The 19,635-nt window shown below is 41.4% G+C and overlaps 1 protein-coding gene across 3 annotated transcripts in view; it reads right to left on the reverse strand.

The window, feature by feature from the left end:
- Positions 1-19,635, reverse strand: part of LOC113164301 (dipeptidyl aminopeptidase-like protein 6) — a 163,892-nt gene that overhangs the window by 60,592 nt on the left and 83,665 nt on the right. The window contains exon 1 of one of the 3 annotated variants that reach the window (XM_026363541.1): positions 14,372-14,472. The exons of the other annotated variants lie outside the window; for them this stretch is intronic. Coding sequence (XP_026219326.1) covers positions 14,372-14,428 — 57 coding nt within the window. The 5' untranslated portion in view covers positions 14,429-14,472. Of the gene's footprint in view, positions 1-14,371; positions 14,473-19,635 lie in introns of those variants that run through there. 3 annotated transcript variants of the gene reach the window in all.

A 19,635-nucleotide genomic window follows, 5' to 3' on the forward strand; every position in this document is an offset into this window, starting at 1 on the left:
TCGTGTGGAAACAACCCCAAAGCTCAATTGATTTTAGAAGAGAAATATGCCTTCTCTGCCCCTTTTCTCAGCCCTTCCCTACCACCACCACCACCACCCCTCACCCCACCCTTTTCCCACCTCCCTTTGCCTTCTACCTCACTGCTGTCTCCACCTGAAAATAGCCCAGAGAAAGTGCTCGCCTCTGATGAGTGGGTAGCACTTTTCTCTCCTGTCAAGCCACAATGGAAAGAAAAGGTCGATGGTGTGTCTACTGCAAGAGTGTCAGACGGAGGAGAAATGTGTGCATTAGCCTCTGTGAGTGCATCAAATCTGACCAGAGAGACGGAGCAGTTGGTCCGTCTCTCCATAATGAGGATGATATATCTATCAATAAGTAACACTGAACTCACATTGTTACAGGCTCTGAAGATGGATTATAACAAGATGATTCTCTCCAGAATAAAAAAAAAAACAAAAAACAAATGCAGTGGTCATTTGTTTAAACACTGAAGTAGACTGTTCATTACTGTGGGAAACACCCAGGGTTGGATCACAAGATCGATACCATGCTTAAATCTGAGGGTTAAATACAGAACTTGAGGTGGGAGGCATTAAACCTAGCCTAGCATTAACACTAGAAGCAGAAAGATAACAATTTATTAATTATTATTAATTATTAAAAATGGCATTATGGCTATTATATTATATATGTGCTGGTACACACTAGCATGTTTCCCATATGTTTCCAGTGCTAATTGCATTTAGCTCTAGCACTGTACTTGCAGAAACACGCCTCTTCTCCTTTTATCATCCATAATAAAGCAAATCTATTTGTTTTCTACCTCAACCATATATACGATCTTTCACCAACTCTCACCTGGTGATTTGAAATGTCTAAACAGAGATCTATTTAACAACACTCTTCCATGTCAGAGACACCATTTGTTACTCTTTTGCATAGACTGAAGAGATGACTACCATACTGCTTCCTCAAGAATGTGTGAATGAAAGTGTTTCTATGTCACTGGTTTAAGCCGCGTGACTCAGCTTCTGCTACTCTCTCTTTACCACAGTAGAGAGAGTGCAGCAGAAGCTGAGAGCACGACTACGAGGTCATCGTGAATTGGAGGTGTTGGCTGGCAAAGGTTTAAGGAGAAGAGCTAGTGCGAGACACTGAGATGGAGTTTTGGTGGGTTCAATTACATTGATGCTGATGGGGATTGTACGCAGTCATGCGTCACATCTGCTCATGTCAATATTCACAGGAAAACAAAAAAAAAAGGTTAACGAGATTTGTGTTCACACGAAATGCCTCTTGAACCACAGTCAATAGTGTATGTGTGACTATTACTTGAGGGTAAAGCTTCTGATGATGTTTTCCAATTTGTCATCTAATTAAGCCGAGCTCCACAACGCGGTTCACACTTACGGCAAAGACGTCGGGAACTGTGAGACGCTGACAAATAAGATTGTTACAGTGAAAATGAAAGATATAACAATCACATGTAATCCACATTTACTGCGTGTTTAAATTGTCACAACAGAATAATGATTTATTTCTTTTCATTAGGTAGGTCCTCGTAGAAAATTTGAAAATAAAAAACATTTTATTTTTGTCATTTTTATGAACTGCTGTGACAGCTTCATCTAAAAATAGCTGACGTCAGTATAAACCAGTCGCGAACTTTCTGTAAATGAACTTTCAAATCAATCCTACTGTTCTTTGTGAGCATACAGAGTAGCTAAGTACTTATTGGAAAGTTGTCAGCCAGTTGTCAAACTTGTCCAAGAGGAACAAGGCAACTATTTCTGAACACACAAAAGACAACATCGATCTCATAAAGATGGATTATGCTTCTGCAAGATAGCTGTCGACTGGATTTGGAAACTCAAGTGATGAGGTACACGCTGAACATTGAAGGGTGGATATTGATACAGAAACATGCCCTGAACTAAATAATGCAACATTGCTATTGTTGCTTAAAAAATGGCTCTTTCATCAGTTCTATGGTCTGAAGGGTACACTGCATCAAAATTACATGATGTACATTAAGAACCAATGTAGACACCGGTTGGCAATTTTATGATTTTGTAGCTACCCGACATATCCAGTACGGAGCACATGCAGTGCTTCTTCTGATTAGGTGCACTACACTATAAGTTTAGTTTGGTCAAGACTTTGAAAGAAAAGCACTAAACTCTAATGGCTCGTTCAGCCACTCTTTTAGAAGCAATGTTGGCCCCTGTACTAGGAAGGTGTTACATTACGTCAAGGTGCTTTGAATCACCTTTCCCTGTTCACACCCTGTTTTACTGTCAGGATGATGTCTGTATTGTGAAAACATATAGCTCTATGTCTCAGAGCGTTCGTGCACCTTCGGTTTTAGGAAATACATTTTTAAATGCAGGCAAACAATGCTTTTCAAGTGTCATTGTGCACAATAAAGGTTCCCATCATCCACTTTCAACATTGATTTAGTTTGAACTCAGGATCTTTTAAGACAACAAAAAGCCAGGATGCTTGAGGTGTGGCATGATCCAAAATTGTTCTACATTTTAGCACGTTTCACTACTCAAAGTGCTTAAATATTCATGCTGAAGGCAGGGAAAGTGTAGCCTTTCATGTGATCTGAGAAAAGGAAGGCCACATGACTCCCTGGGCATCTGCTATCAAGCGCCTTCTTCGCAAGGGTCTGAGTGATTTGTGTATTTTAAAAAGGGGGCAAAGCAAAGACTCATGAAATAAAATTTGGTAACTTTATCGTAAAGACGCACTGAGGGAATGAGGTTGCCATGAAATCTGATCTTTTTCTGGATGGCTAGTGAATGGAGACCAAATATAGGTCTGGTACTCTGGTCGTAATTGGGAGCTTTATTGATTTCCGGGCCTGTCGTCACGCCTGAGGTGACCTTTTGTTTGAGAATAATTGCTCTATTAGAGGGTTTATTCAGGCACCTGCTGGGTATCTCAGACACTATTATTGTCCAATAAGAATCCCCAGGCAGTAAAGCAGTGACCCTGTTCTGATATGTGGGGTGGACTGAGACAGTCTGACTTTCTGCACTGCCCAGGCTTATCATCAAATGGGAACATGGGGCTGGCTCAGTGCATTCACTGGTTAACGGGAGCTCTAATACTGCTGGGAAACTTGATAAGGTTATAACATATATTGGTTCTGTTGCATTGCTTTATTTCAGAGGAGCAGCAAAAGTTGTTCACTGCGCTGTTTGACACAAACTATTGCAGAATGAAATGTTTATCCAGGTACAATAGCAAGCACATGAGAAATAACTGAATTGTATTGCATTTTAGCAAATAACTGTGTCATAAAACCAACATAATATTTTGCACACGAACAACAAAATGCCAGGTTCTAAACCACTCTGGATATAAAACAGGTTTATTTGAGGTATCATTGCTTCTCTACCACTACAGATAAGTAGAGCCCCATTGAAATGCAGCACTGGTTATCTGTGGGTTCATCCCAAGTGCGATCTGCACAATTCAACTGAGAGTTAGCATGAATGTTTCTCAGGCTGTGGTTGAGCTTTTGGATGGTTTTGGATGAAGCAGACAGCCCCCTCAACCTAGAGAGGTCTTACACCTTCACAGGGAATGGTGAGCCAACAGAAAGTCAATTATTAAAACTAGAGTCAAAGTATACTGTTTCTCTTAACATAAATATTCTTTATTTATACCACTGGGCTGTGCCTAAAGGGCAAATGTCAAAAAATTTGAAAATGCAGAAACTATAAGATGCATGACATGCTGACAGCAGTATGATTATAAATAAAACATGTTTTTGACCTTTCCAGAAAACAAAAAAACAAAAAAACAAAACAAAAAAAGTGCTCAACCATACAAAATATTAACCAGAACATAATTATAGCATATGGTAAACTCTAGTATCTTATTTAACGTGTGCATTAACAACGTTAGAGGAAAACATCACTACGGTTCTGCTTGTTTTCAAATTTCTTACTTTGCCCTAAGTGTAGAGGTTGTGAAAACCCAGTTAACATATCACATTCCTAATCTGCATGCCTTAGAAACATGAAACCAGAAAGTGAAAGCATATGCATATGCCGAAGGAAAGATGAAAGCACTAGAGTTTGACTATTGTGTTCAAATCAAACTTGGAACCTGGTTGTCACAGATAGCTCTGCAGCCATTCTTGCAGGGCCAGGGGAAGAAGACAGATGAACAGGAAGGTGAGTGTTTGTCACCGTGGAAAGCGTCATGCTCCATGTTCCCTCTGGCAATGAAATGGAGCAATATCATTAAGCCTTGGCATAAACAGTTATGACTCACACTCTCACCGCTGTTTGTTCTCATGCCATCGCTCTTGCTCGCTACCTGCTTTGGAGCACAGCTACAGAGGCACTGTCACACACCAACTCTTTACTACACACTCAAAACATAGAAACACTGATTCAAACTGCAGCACCAAGATGGATTTCAAAAAGTCATGTTTTAAAGTTCCATTGAAAATCGTTGGCATGGCCTCTTTGTGCTTTCAGAGACTGTGCACATGGGTGAAGCTCCTATTCAGTGGCCTAAATGCACTAATGCTCTCTAAAGCACTTTGTTGCCACAAAGCAGACGCTGGCATACACTTTCTCAGTGTGATGCAATTGATTTTCAACACGTTCTTTGTTCTCTATTCTCAAAAGCACATGAGGAAATCTCTAAGATGACGTTCACTCATTGAAACCAACTGTTCCCAAATCCAACTGTCATTACAAACAACCAAACAATGTTTATGTTAAAGAACCCCACTACAGGTAAGTATATATAGGTATCCTCTTTTCATATAAAGTTGGTGGTTCAAATATAATAGTTATTCCCATGGGGCTAAACAAACATTTCTTTTTAACATTAAACTAGAATAAATATTATTTACTGTAACCCTTCACTCTAAGTAGTAATCAAGGAGTGGCACAGTTATTGAGACCTTTGGCTAACCCAACATCAACTGTGTGCTGCTACTAACACCATTACTGTAATCATAATGCTAATGTTAATTAGCCAGTTAATAGTAAATCCTCTTATGTATTAGCATTGAGCTATTAGTCAAAAGGGAAAGGTCACTTTTTTGGCAGCTGACTATGCCAAGTTCTACTTTAGATTTGTCTTACAAAATGCCTGAATTTGTATTTTTCTCTTGCATTTATTTCAGTTTTACACTTTGTATGTTCATTTGGGAGGCATCACATGATTTGTCTGAACATGAAACTCATGTTCGTCTTTGGAAGAACTGTAAATGCATCTATCCGTCTATCCACATTCTGGATGGGTGGAATAGATTGACGTGATTTTCATTTCCTAAGCAGTACCATCGAAAACTACCACTACAATGGAAGCTCCTTTCCACCAGTAAAGGAAAAAAGAAGTGTAGATTTTTTTCATACATACATAAATAATAATATAACTTTTACAAGGTATGTGAATGCGAGAGTTTTTATTTAATACTGATAGGTTCTTTGGCAAATTTAGTTTATTACACATTTTCACCTTAATGCCATAAACGTACATGAAAGAATACAATATTTAAAATAGACATGAAATGTAAATGGTGTGAGAATGTGCGCCCTAAGGTGTGAGAGAGCAGTAACTTTAAAAAGAAAGTGTTCCCTACTTATAGTAAAGTAGAGAGTAATCATCACTATTAATTTTAATATCTTATCAGCCTTAAGGAACTCAAGGGTCAGTGACAACTGATAATAAATGTCTGATAAAAAACTCTCTGAACAGCTTTCTAAGCTTTATTCAGACGTAAGATTACCCAGGAGTGTAGTTTTCTCTTTCTTCTTCTTCTCTGAAACGATAATAAATGACTGAGCAGAGCAGAACCTGTATTTCATTGATATAAGCAGGGTTGGAGCATGTAATTCAGTGGCAACTGACAGCGCCCTGAGGACTACTAAAATGAAATAATAAACTCTAAAGTGCAAACCCAGGGACTGTGGATTTTTAATCTCCAAATTGTTAAAGAAGAAAGATTTGATCATGCTGTGTAACTGCCACTTTGACTCTGTTAGTATTTCTTCTTGGTTGTATAATGCAAATGAATGATTCACTTTATCGGGGTGATTACTTAAGTAAGCTATGGTTTTAGAATCATTTCCATTTTCAAACAAGTGAACTCTGCGGAATACAACAAAAATATCAACTTGCCTACATGAATATTCAGGCCCGTTATGAACTACAGCACTTTCAGACACTGAATAGATTATGAAAACACTTTAAAATTAGTGGAGGACAGACTTTCTGTAGTAATTAGCACCCTGTGTGGAATGCCAATTCCAGCAAAGTGCCGATGTACCACATTTTCATATCAGCAGAACAATAGCTAAATCAAAAGCCCCAATCATGCTTCCTGTGGTGTTTGATGTTTGAACAGTCGGATGCTCATTTGCTGGAACACTCTGAAATTAGGGCTGCATGCTTATTTGCCAGAATGAGAAGCACATTAGTTGAGCATTTGATTCAATTTCAGGCGCTAGTTAACAAAGGAAATGCATAAACAAGATGGCAACACAATTAATGACCAATATTATTTTTTCCCCACTCACTTTGTCTGTTTTAATCTGTGTGTGTTTTCTTTGTACAAAGCTGCATACTGAGCTACAGCATCTCCATAGAAACTAGACTGCCGCAGGGTGTTTGGAGTGTGCCCAGCAAATGTCATGATGAAAGTCAGTATTTCAGGCATGGGCGCTAAACGCCACTAAGGAGACATGTAATTGCTGCCAATATTTTGAGCGTGGAAAATCAGCAGGGGGTTGACACTGTCGCCTCTGACCAATTCCCTTCCACCCAGACTTATTTTTTATAGCTGGAAGAATCATGAGTGGGACGCATGCCAACAGATAGGCAGCCCGGGATGGAGCTGACAACTGATGACAGGGACGCGTGTTTTTCAAGTAGAGAAGGATGATATCGCTGTGGTCTGCCTATTTTCACGCTCCCATCACCATAATGTGATGAGCTGTCGCATTAAAATCCTCAAGTTGGTCAATTTGGAGAGCCATCAGCATTCCCCGGCAGCGAGAATCATTGCAGCCATAACAATAACACTAAAGGTTCGAGGTGATAAATGTGAGGAGGAACACTGGTTGGAAGACTGGGCCAGGCTTTGAGAAGCGAGCTCATTCCTCCAGGCCTGTGCCAAGCTGAGCAGCCAAATGCCAGGATCTGGCCACAGTCTTTATCCCCCTGCAGGCTATTGAGTGCCTCTACGCGCTGCCTGATCGGGCTCATCTGGCCATTTGCGTCACTATAGGAAGTGGGGAGACATTTGTTGTCCTTTTTGTATCTAATTTTTAAGAAACTCTGCAGCATTATGCGTTTAACAGCCCATACCAGAAATTAAGGACAGAGTCTGAAACCACAGCTTAAATAAGACAAAGCTAATGGCTTTCCGAGCTCAACTCATCTGCGTGCATCACTTTGTGCTGTCACACTTCCCCGACACTGGCACAAACAACCCCTGGCAGCATGTCCAATGACGCTGGAGCACCAGCTTCTCCTAATTCACATCTGAGTCAACAGGCAATTACCTGCTTATCGTTCGTGACTAGCACTAGCTCTTCTGAATGTTTGTCACTGACGTGGAGGTGGCGGCGAGACGACAGCGGGACCCGAGGGGGCAGACAGTGAACCTGGCAATGCTCAACGTTTCAATTAAAGACTCGGCAGAACATGGCGGCTGCTGATCGCCTTTCCTGCTCCACAGCTCTGGGCTCCTAATTACGGCGGTCGATAAGGCCAGAAAACACAGCTCGAACGGGCCGTGGCGAGGCACAGATAAACACGCAAACGAAGACAAGAATACAAAGACATTCATTTACACACCGAGCCTCACATGATATATAAGAGCACACACATAGATATAGGATGATATGCTCCCTGACTTTCTGAGGGAAGACTAATCTGATTTGCTCACTATTTAGACTCCGAATACAAAAATGTACCTTGTAACAGCAGAAACCAGACATTTCTGGTTGTGATATAAATTATTCTGCGTGCATTTGGCTTATTTACCCCCTTATGAAACTGCTTTTGAACTGAACTTAAGGGAGAAAGGGCGAAAGAATGAATAAAATGCTTGGCGAGTAACTTGATTTATGGAAAAATGGCCTAAAAGGTTGATTTAAAAAAAGAACAGTGTAACAAGATCTATATGCATATGCTGTGCAGACTCACGTAGCATAGAGACACAATTAGAATACAACAAAAGAAGAAGAAAAAAAACAAAAAAAACCTTACAGAAAAAACACTGACCTTTTCCTAAATGAGGCAGTTTTACACATGGCTTGGAAACTCCTCCTGAGGTGTTTTCACACAGCGTCAGACACACACACACACAAACACAGAGAGACCCACACACCCATGCACACACACCTGATGTCTATACCGACTATTAGCGAGATGGAGGTTTGTCATGACATTTAGTTTGACCGTTGCGCCAAACACTGAATATTTATTGCTATATTAAAGCACCCCTCTCCCTCATGTTATAAGCCATTTCAGCAAAGAACATTTAAATCATGACAACAATCATGATAAATCGCTGTGGTGCCTGCCTGGCAATCTCGACTCTAATCTCCATTTCAGACCCCAACATCACGGCTCAATTGTTCATAATTGCCCTTAAGATGAACTATGGCACAAACATTAGGGGCATCCAATTCTCCTCTAAATCCATCTTCCACTCCCTCATATCAGTCAAGGGCACTCAAACAGGAGGAATCGGCCTATTATCTATTTACATTCCAAAAGTGAATCATCTCATCACTCTTTGCTTTTCCAAAGCAATTCTGGCCGTGCTGCTTATCTCTCTCATTAACAAGTGGCTGTGCTGAACAGGTATATAGCAGCATGACGGGAGGTAGTAAACGCCTAAGTATGATTAAGAGCTTATAAGGAGATCAACATGAAAAGTTGTCTTTGTGCCGTTGACTAAACAAACTCCAGCACTCGTGAGTACAAATGGTCACTAGCCGAGGAAGGAAGCCTGCCTTGTGCAGAGTAAGCAGTTCGCCTCAGCAATCTGCTCCACGCTCTGGATTTTCATAAAAGCTGTGAACTGTTTTTACACTGACATTTCACACACACAAAAATAAAACTACTATAAAAAAGTACTATGAGACAGCTCACATTGCTACTGATCGTTAAAGCTGTCAAATGAACACTGCTGTGGCTCTGCGTTGACATGTATCTGTTTTGGAATTGGTTATACCTGACGGAGAAGCAGACTGGCTGGATGTGGATGAAAAATGCTATGTTTATAATTTCCCAGCAGAAAATAAATGAAATAAAATAAATAAATGAATGAAAAGGCAGTCAAACTAGCCAAGATCACACACCGAAGCCACACTTCTCTGACCTCAGCACAGTATGTACTGCCGTACTATATGTGTTACATACATTGATCTACATGGTACAGTACAAACAGTCCCATTGTAAGCTATTATGACACTGTGGAAAAATTTGTCTGTGACTGTTGGTGCACCTATGATAAGAAGGGAATTAAAGAAAAAGAGCAGTTAATGACCTAACAGCACGGCAGCTACTGAGTCATCATAGAAGAGGTCTCAGTGCAACCAAGAAAAGAATCACAATAAGTCTGACACATGAGGCGCAGGGTGTGGTTTCAAATTAAAAAAATAAAAAAATAAAAAAAGGGAAATATACTTCAGTGTGTCAACCTGAGTTGCAAGCAAAGTAGCCAGAACCTGGCAAGAGAAGAAAAAATTCAAATTATGGGGTGAATATACAGGGAGTGCAGTATAAACTCATACATATTAAAAAGTGCCTCTTGGGAGGTGAAGAAAGTTTCTGTTTACTGACTTTATATTTCTATGATTTTGCCTACACTCTTATATAGACCTTATAAAGGGGAGAGGCCGTGGTCCAGTTCTGTTCTCCAAAGTTCAGTGACGTCTGGAGAATTTCCAGCACGTGACAGTAAACTACCGGGGCTGGCAAACTATCAGCTAACATGCTCACCAGCCGGAAACATCAATGCACTTTTAGTCACTATACAGTCTTTAATTTGACATAACATGTCTACTCTAATCATATCTGACGTGTTGTCATTTAATCAAACTCGTCTTTAAGATATTTACACAACTTGTCTAATGCATCAAATTCTCCTCTGGCTCAGCTATTGATGGATATTTAGGGAAAGCTGAGCCACATTTCTCTAATACTTTGACGTCTATGTGTGAACATGGACACACACAGAGTTTGAGTTCGCCCTCGCTGCTTATGGCTAATCAAGTGCCTTTTTCTGACCTCCTCTTACTGCTTCTTGGCACAAACTATTGCTTGATATCTGTCAAGCAGCTTTGTAATACTGACATGTGCATGGAGTTTGGTTGAACACAACATGTTGAAATAAATCAGGGTAGTCAAAATCTGGCACACTTTTTCTCACATGGCGTCAAATTCACCATGTTAGCGTAGATTATTTTGACCTCTCAAGCTCTGGGAAAAAGTGTGCACTGTGCACAAACCTATGTTTCAATGTTCCAAAGATTTATTTCTTTTCTAGTCTAAAAAAGCAGCACAGAATTAGTTCCATCCACACATGAATCCCCAGATCACAGCTTTCCATTCATGCTACTGTGAAACGTTGGGGCGAATATGCACCAATGTGCATTCACTACAATCTGATATTTAACGTTATGGCACGTTGTGGCTGATCAACAGGTGACCTTTACGTGTTAGAAAGCTGATGAAAATGTTGACAGTGCACCGTCACCTGGGTGAACACGTACAGGTGCACAGATACAGCACATCAAGTTGTAAAAACCTAACTACAGGGCACCGAACCACCATCACTGCAGCAATGCTGCACGGCACATTCTGCAGACAGGTTCATGCAAACAAAAGCAGGTGCTGTGCAGATGATTCCTCTGCCCCACTGTGTTTTGTGTGCGAGTTGCTAGTTTAATTAACATCTGTTTAATCACTTATCACTTAAGCTATTCATCAGGAGGTCACTGAGGCAGCAGCTCCACCACAGCGGATGAAACACAACATGGACGGTTAAAATCACACTCGCTATCTCTGTGTAAAACAGAGAGACAAAATGTTGAGGTCAAATATGATCGATTTTACAATATTTAAACCTTTGACCATTTCCAAAAAGCATGTTCCTGTCTGACTTTTTCCCTTATGTCGATATTTGGTTTGACTTTCAAGTGGGCATCTTCACATTTTTATGCTTGAATTTATCAGCGTATAGCAGACACACACAGTTTCAAATAAACAACATTTTTGTCAACATTTGACAAGAGCTTGTCCTCAGAAACCCGACTTAAGAATAAAATGACATCGAGTCCAGTACATCCCGATATCACACGAGGGGAAATTTAAGCATACACATAAATAAGTAGACTTCTAGGAAGTTCCCTTTTAACCTAATGGACAGCAGACTATGAGCTGAAAGCTCTTTCAGGCACATCTGTGTATCATAAATGCTATAAGATATTTAAAAGATATGATTTGGCACCAACTAAAAGCTACACAGTGAGTAAGACCATAGCCCCACCTTCCTACCCACTGTCTGTGATTCACTGCCTTCCTTGCACCTTGGGTGTCTCTACCTTACAATATTTACCTCCCACATGCCGCTCTACTCAACTGTCTTGATTATCTGATCTGTGGTTTTGGCTTTGAATCCCTCCCAAAGTCCTTCGCTGCTGCGCTAGGATGCATCACTACAAATTCAGCTCTGACAGGGCAGAGTTTGTCTTTCAACTCAGCCCTCGTGCTATTCAAGTCGCTCTCTCTTTTGGAGGAATTATCCGCCGAGGCTGGCCGTGAGTCACACAGAATGTGGCAAAGCATGTGAAAGGCCGATGACTGGGCTGGATGGTGGGGGGGGGGCGTCTCCACTGAAGTCTTCCTCGTTAAATGCTGGGTGGTGCGATTCTGCTTCTAAAGCCGCCCTGGACTCTAAATGACTTTTGAGAAGTAGCTGAGAAACCGGAACTCGACTTGTAATGTGACATCATTAAACTTCTCACAGCATACGCACGTTTACCAAGACAAATGGTTTATGAAATTAAAGGCACCAAAAAGAGACGTGAAACACTGAATTTGAATTTTAAGCTACGCACAAGAATTCAATTTAAGCAATTAGGTTCCTAAATTTGCAATTACCCATCGACGAGTGTGTTTTGATGACAGAAAAGTGCTGCTTTAGCTTTGAATTAGCCCGAAGTGTGTCGCCAAAACAAGTGACCTTTCACACTTAGAGAACCTTCACTGTGTTGCAGTAATAGTGTTAGTGCTATGACTCTCTCCGTGGACTGCGGCTACCTGATTACTGAAGAGCTGCTGTGGCTGGTGAGCTGCCCTCTATCTCCGTCCTCTGTCCCTGGACCATACGCCCTGCTAGCAGACCATCAATCAGGAGGCTACAACAGGACCTCACGTAATCACGGCGGCTGCGTATATCTGACTGTCTGTGTGTGTGTGTGTGTGAGTATGCCAGACGTAATGTGTGTGCTCCTGTGTGCAAGCATGCATGTCTATCTTACACTGCTGTTTTTACAACCCAATATGCTTGAATCAATTTTTCACTTTGCAGGAACTTCACGCTTCAGGAAAATCCACTGACAGCCACCATTTACCATTTACTGGTGTTTCAGCATCACCAGGTCTCTAATCTAGTCAGTAATTACAACAGAGGTCAGTTTTTGTCAGGTGCTAATTATAATATTGGTTCTAAATTTGAAAAATCCTTATTGCAAATACCTGATGCAGTCTATATCACCAAACACTTAAACTGTGGAAGAGGATCTAATATTAGGGCTCATACTAATTAATAATTTTAGCTATTTACTATCAATGAAATCAACAAAAAACATCATATTTTTACTTCTCAAATGTGAACATAAAACTAAAATTGTGAAGATGTCCTCTTGTAATCTTAGAAATAGTTTCACTCTTTTCTGTTTTATAGACTCAAGGATTAACAGAATACATAGCTGACCCTGGAAATAATTGTTGTAGCCTTATTTCAGTCTGAATTTTTACTCTGATGTAGCATCAGAGAAGGCAACAAATCTTCACTTCAATCTTTTCTCGATAAATGAAAAAGTAATGAATTATCGAAATCGTCGTTGCCTGCCTCAGAGGGCGTGACTTAGAGTCTGCAGCTACATCGCAGGTGAAGGTTGTCTGTATCACAGGATAAAGCCACGTGTCCCCTTCATCTTTTCTGTCATCTCTCGACAGGTGCAGTGCGCAGGTGGAGGCTGGCTCTGACAGATGCCATGTAAAGTTACAGTTTGTATTAATAGGCGGACTTGAGGAAAAGGGAAACATACAGTAGTGGTATCATTTTGAAAGTTAACAAAATAAAAGTTTTATTGGCAGACTGAATGTGTGATAAATGGATAACAGGATGTCAAACTGCCTTATTAAATGTATAAAATGATAAAATATTGGGGTAAAAAAAACATAATAAGGCCACAATAGAGTCTGTTTTATAGTTATAATCCCTTGTGGGAAAAAAGCAGTGCTTTTATTGTTCTTCCTATTCTCAAACTTTCAAACAGTGCCTGCAGTAAAAGGAGGCAACTGGCACAAATTCGCATTGCCGTAGGAGGAAGTGCATTATTTTTATTAACAGAACAAAATAGGAAATTAGCAGCTTTTTTATCCTCCTCAGATGATGGGATATCACTCTTCCAAAACACTCTGTGATTCAGTGTGTGAGCCACTCGTTCCTCTGTAGAGGCGGGTCAACAGATGCTCCATCATTACCAGAGCTGAGCCACTCTGCACCACACCAAAAAAGCAACAGTGTCTCCGTCTCCGACCTGGAGACATAAACCGGAGCTTCTCTAACCAAACAGAATCATTCACCCGCTCTTCTGGTGAGGAGATGGAAGGTATGAGCAGGACACAGTGATTTGAAATGATTTCAATCTTAAAAAAAAAAAAAAAAAAAAAAAAAAAGAAACCAGCCGCACTTTTCCAGGCCTTTTGCACAACCCGATTCAAGTTGAGCTAATTGGTCTGATTTGCGTCCTGCTGCAAGGTGAAGCGCCCTGGGTGCCGTGGAAAACGCGAACTGCTCGCTTTCTTTTCGTGCGTAAAGTCACCGAATGATCGTTACCGCAATGAGGCTGATGAGCAAAACCAAGCAAGAGGCTTTGAAATGCTCCGGCCGTGATGAACTGACAGCACCGGCCATCACCTCCAGCTGACTCCGAGCGCAAACCTCCATCACAAACGCACCTAACCACACAAAAACACACCGCTGCGAGCGGTCAGCGTTGGCCGCTCAACGCAGGGAGACACCGGTTGATGCTGATATGATTATGAGAGGGCAAGAGGAGTGAGAGGTAAGCTCGTCGGTACCTGGTCTTGCTGTTGAGCCGCTTTCGACGGTGGATTGCCTTCCTTCGCCGTGGTCATGATTTCCCTACAGCTGGGAGAAACTGTTTCCCCGGCAGGAGGAATTAAAAAAAAAAAAAAAAAAAGGCAAATACACAAGGATAGACCGGTGCAGCAGCTGCAAAAGAACCGGTGGATACAAGGAGGAGAAGACGCGTCCTACAGGCTGCGTTTGCAGTGGATAAGGTGTGAAATAACAAGTGGTGGAAGGACGCGCCGCACAAGACGAGAAGAGGCACAAAAAAATAAATAAAATGTCAGTGGGAGCGAAAGAGAAGAGGAGGAGACAGCGGAGAAGGAGAGAGAGAGGCAGAGAGGGAGAGAGGGAGCAAGCGTGTCTCTTCTTTAAACGCTTGATGCGGGGCTCTATGCGAGATATTCAATATCCCAGCGCCCAGGCGCGTGCGCCCCCACACACAAACACGCGCACGCCTGGCTGTGCGTCGCAGTGCGAGTGGAGGACAATTAAAAAAGCACAGTGAAATGCTGTAGTGAAAGTGTAATACTAAATTCATGAGGAATATAAGCTCATCAAGTATTCATGTGCACCCAGAAGGACAGTCTAACACTATTCCGATCACACACAGCATCAAAAATGGATTGGTTACTCACATTAATTCCAAAATAAAGCCTCATCTCTTTTTAAATCGAGTTACATTTCTGAGGCAATGCTGAGAAATGATGTTTTTTTTAGTTTTATTTCCTCTGTAATAAGAAAAAAACACTAGTGACAGCACCAAAACAATATGTTGCATGAATTTAATGTCATGTGAATTAAATAATATACCACAGAGGAGCAGGAGATGTAGAGTCAAAAGTCCAAATATTTGACAATAAGACACAAGTGGTTTCGAAAAGTTAGGATCCAGAGAATAAAGAAGTTGCACAAATGTCCAACCTGCATTAGAACTGACGCAAACACTGCTCAACACAGCTTTCAGTGAGATTTAACCATATCCAAAAATAATTAAAAGGAAAAAAAAAAAAACTTAGTGCAGCAGTAGTGAAATGAGCCTCTCACGCTGAAGAACCAAACTTCTCTTCAGCAGCTTGTTCAATTAATTACATCTACATCGAGTGCTGTAGAATCCCTGTTAAACACTGTGAGGAAATGATTTGGTTTGATTTGCTCTGAGATATACTTAATGTTAATTAATACCTTAGTCTCCTGTTTGACTCTTTATATTGTGCGTTTGCAACTGAATGTACTCCGCCGTTAATTAAAATCAGGTGGCAGCTTGGTGAAGTCAATTACCTTGGAATCCCAAATTAGTGTTCAGCGTTGCTTCATGTGACCAGCAGAGCGCAACGGACAGAAAGACACCTGTCCTTTAAAAAAAAAAAAAAAAGGTGGTCTCAGAGGTAAAATCCGCTGTCGGATACCCTTGGAGGAGATATTCTGTCATTTAGTGTCAAACACTTTGGCTCGACTGCCCTCTTTGTCGTTCTGCAGCTTTTGCATTAGCACACTTTGAGTTTTGTCGTGAGAGAAATGAGAGCTGAATTGGACTAATGCCTGCATTTCCCGTGTCCGCCCATTGAACATGAATAAGAATAAGAATATTGAGCTGTGCTTGCAGCTTTGTGAGAATCTGTAACTGGCCGATTTGTCCAATGAGCGAGGCTACAATACGGCAAGATGATTGGTTCAGGAGATAAGAGAGATATTAAGTTACTTATCACACATGCATAAAACAAAACAGCTAGGTGGTACGTGTCAGGAAGGGTAAAAGCTACCATCAGCATGCTAACACCTAATTACCACAAAGCAGTTTCAGACAGCATGAAACTTTGTTAGTTAATGGATCACACTGTTGGTACGATTCTTAATGGGCAATATACAAAAGTTTGTAGGTGACCAAAGTTTATGACGACCATCCTTCCAAAAGACAGGGCGTTAATCTGAGCCAAAGTGGTGGAATAAATAACCAGCTGACAGACAGATCAGCATTCTTGGACATATTTCACAAGCTCTTCCATTGACAGTCGATGACAATGATGAGAAATAAACAAGGTTGCACTGCATCGTGGTTTACAGTATTTGTGGCCGATGTTCTTTCCAAATCTCTGCTTCTCTGCTTCTCACCAAATAAAGCCACCCAGTGTTCACAGCAACAGCCACTTGTGGTTCAAAACTACATTAGCAAGCCTCTCCGACAAATTTGGCCTGTGTTTACCATCAGCAGGGTGATGTATGAAACAGAAACAACTTCTCAACAGCCAATCAATCAGCTCCAAACTAATGACGGCCACTCTGGGCCAAAGCCCTATTGGCTGATGACTGATGCTATGTGGTCGGGCTGCAGCAGCCGAGAACACAATAACGTGGTTATTGCGGCCGTGTTATAGAGAGAGTGTACAAACCTCATGACTCTGATAATGAAAAATGGGCAGGAGGCGGCAGTGGTGAATACTCCAGGGGGTGGCTTTTAAATACGAATTCTTGGAAAGTCAGGAATCAACTGTCTGACAGTGCCAACCTGCCTAAACAAATGGAGCCACCTACTCTCTTCTGCCTCATCACTTCACTGCCAACGTCAAGCTAGGAGCCAACCTAATCAGTCAACCTTCAGCCCAATTAAAATTCCACCATTGTCAATACATAGCACAATCACTAAAATCTCTATACTGATTATCACTGAGCTGTAACTACTATGAAACCAAATCATATTTCACAATTGATGATTTTGATTCTTTACGTGATGGTTGCTCCAAAAATATTTGTGGTGTGTACTGGCTGACTCAGAATAGTGCCTGGTGCTTGCGCGTGCTTTCAAAAAATAGACTCCATATGCTGCAAAGGCAGAGAAAATGGACACGAATCTGAAAGTCAACCAAGCAGAAGCCCCCAAAAATGAGCTGTTAATCCTCCGATCATTCGAACTGAGAGGATGGGCTGACAAGAGAAGGGCTGCATGGTCTGAAAGCCACTAAGAAATAGCCTGCCGACTTTTTTTTTGGTTTCTTTTCTTCAATTTGATTTTACAAGCACAAACTATAGCAAAGTGTGTCGGAGGCCTTGTTTCCATGTATGCTCCGTCTGTAAAACTTTTTTTTTTTTTTTTTAAATTGAGATATTTGGAGAACTAAAGCGTTAAATCCCCTGTTAATACCACTGGGTATGAGGGGGATCATGCACATTACATGGCAATCTGGTGTGTTTCTGATTAAGTCTCTAGCTGTGAGGGGGTAGCGGCGGAAAGACTCAAACAATATCCAACTTTGCCACATGAAATGTACAATTGTTTTTAAAAAGTATATCACGTACTTTTTTCCACTATCTGCACCCACATGTATACAACGCTCTTCCTTTGCGTTTCAAGTTGGTGCATGCTCACATCTACATCCGCAAAATGTGTCCCAACACGCACATTTGTGGAGAAAATTGGAGTCTAGCAAAAAATGGATTTTCTGAGTTATAGCCAGCTCCACTCTCTCAGAACATATTCTGTCATTGCATATGGCAAAAGCCATCTATCAGTGTTACATTAATTCCTATTTCAAACCTTCCAATGCAGCAAGCCCCCAGTGCGAAGAATAGCCAGGGGAACAAGTACAACGGGAAGTTTCAAAAACAAAAGTTGCTCAGCACTGTAACACCCCGTGACTTGTTTTGATTAAAGGAGCGTCCATTTCCTGTGGGAATCCGGTGTTATTTCCTGGAACGTACATTTTGATGCGGCATGGATGAATCTTGTATAGAAAGCAATGGAGCTCGCAAAGTTTTCCCCAGAGAGAAGTCGAGAAAAGGATAAGTGATTATTCTGGTGTTGACACAGAGCAACACCAAAAGGTCTGGGATTCACACTCCGACACTCTGCTTCCACCGGCAGGTGGAATTGCAGGACTGTACGCCTCAATTTTTCCACTCTTATTTGTTTGACATATGACAGCAAGAATCGGGATATTTGAAAAAAGTAATTGCTTTTCCATCCCCCCACCTACTCACCGTGAATACTCTACAGTATGTGAGCCCCTTACATAAATACAGCTCATCCCATCACCTTGACAGAGAGGGGATGCATCAGGATGCGGTTTCTCTTCTTGCAGGCATCCAGCACTTTATGCCAGGTGTGACTCATCAGCCTTCACACCACTCAGCTGTGAAATGTCAACAGAGCCAGATTCCACAACCACGGCTGCGTTTCAAGCCCCTGGACGACGAGCTATGTCTGTGGTGGTGAATGAGTCCCCAGCCTTTTCCTTATTTGCATACTGTCTGTGTACAGTGTGTCCTCTCTGCACAAGTTAGGCTGACGCTCAAAGACAAAAGGCAGAAGCCGATCAGGTCTTCTGATGGTGCCGTCTTGAATTTTCTATGCATTTTTATTTTATCATTAAAAAGAGTCACTCTGTGCTCACTTTACAATCCTCCTTTTCTTCTTCCCTCAACTTCCAAATGCTAATGAGATATTCTTAACATGTGACGCATGGGCATCAAATTGTTTTTGAGAGGCCCTGTTGCCATGACAACCGCAGCTTGCTACATGCATTAAATGGGGTTCGTTCACGACTTCTTTAAGTCAGTGCCTCGTGTGTTGCTTTGAATAATATGCAATTTGAAAGAGCTGATCTGGCTGTGAACTGCTTTTTTAAAATGATCTTCAAGATCATAAAATCATATCATACCATATCAAAACATATCACAGAATAGACAAATGACATCATATGCAGCAGATATTCAAACCCCAAAAGATTTTTTTCCCTCTTTTTCTTAGAAAAGCAAAGAAATCAAAGTAACAAGAAATGGCACGTCTCTCTGAGAAGATGTCAAGCGACTGATTCGGCGCCGTATCGCTGCTTCAAGGACTAAAACTTCCTGCTGCACTCAGAATAATAGCACTCTTCCAAACAGCATCAGCTAACGCGCTCGGGGCCTCGCTAAAAGGCCGGCGCACTGGAACACATTTCAGCACCGGGCGAAAGGACAGCTCCTGATACTTTTCCAGGCACCTGAGCTAGAATAGATTTCAGCACTACTTAACGGACAGCGCTAACAGCGCATTTCAACCCCCACGTCCACGACTCCTTTCACTGAGAAAGAGGGAACCTGTGGAGAAAAATACCAACACAGTGACCCCCACCCCCCCCCCCCCCCCCCACTTTCCCTCCTTTCCAAGCCACGAGAAAATGATCTTGAATGTTCACCAAATGTCAGGGTCCTATCATTATGGCAGATGGATGTGGCAGGTTTCTCAATAATAACACATCATTATTCTTAATTGCTG

The sequence above is a fragment of the Anabas testudineus genome, chromosome 2 (genome assembly GCF_900324465.2).
Source record: "Anabas testudineus chromosome 2, fAnaTes1.2, whole genome shotgun sequence".
NCBI lineage: Eukaryota > Metazoa > Chordata > Actinopteri > Anabantiformes > Anabantidae > Anabas > Anabas testudineus.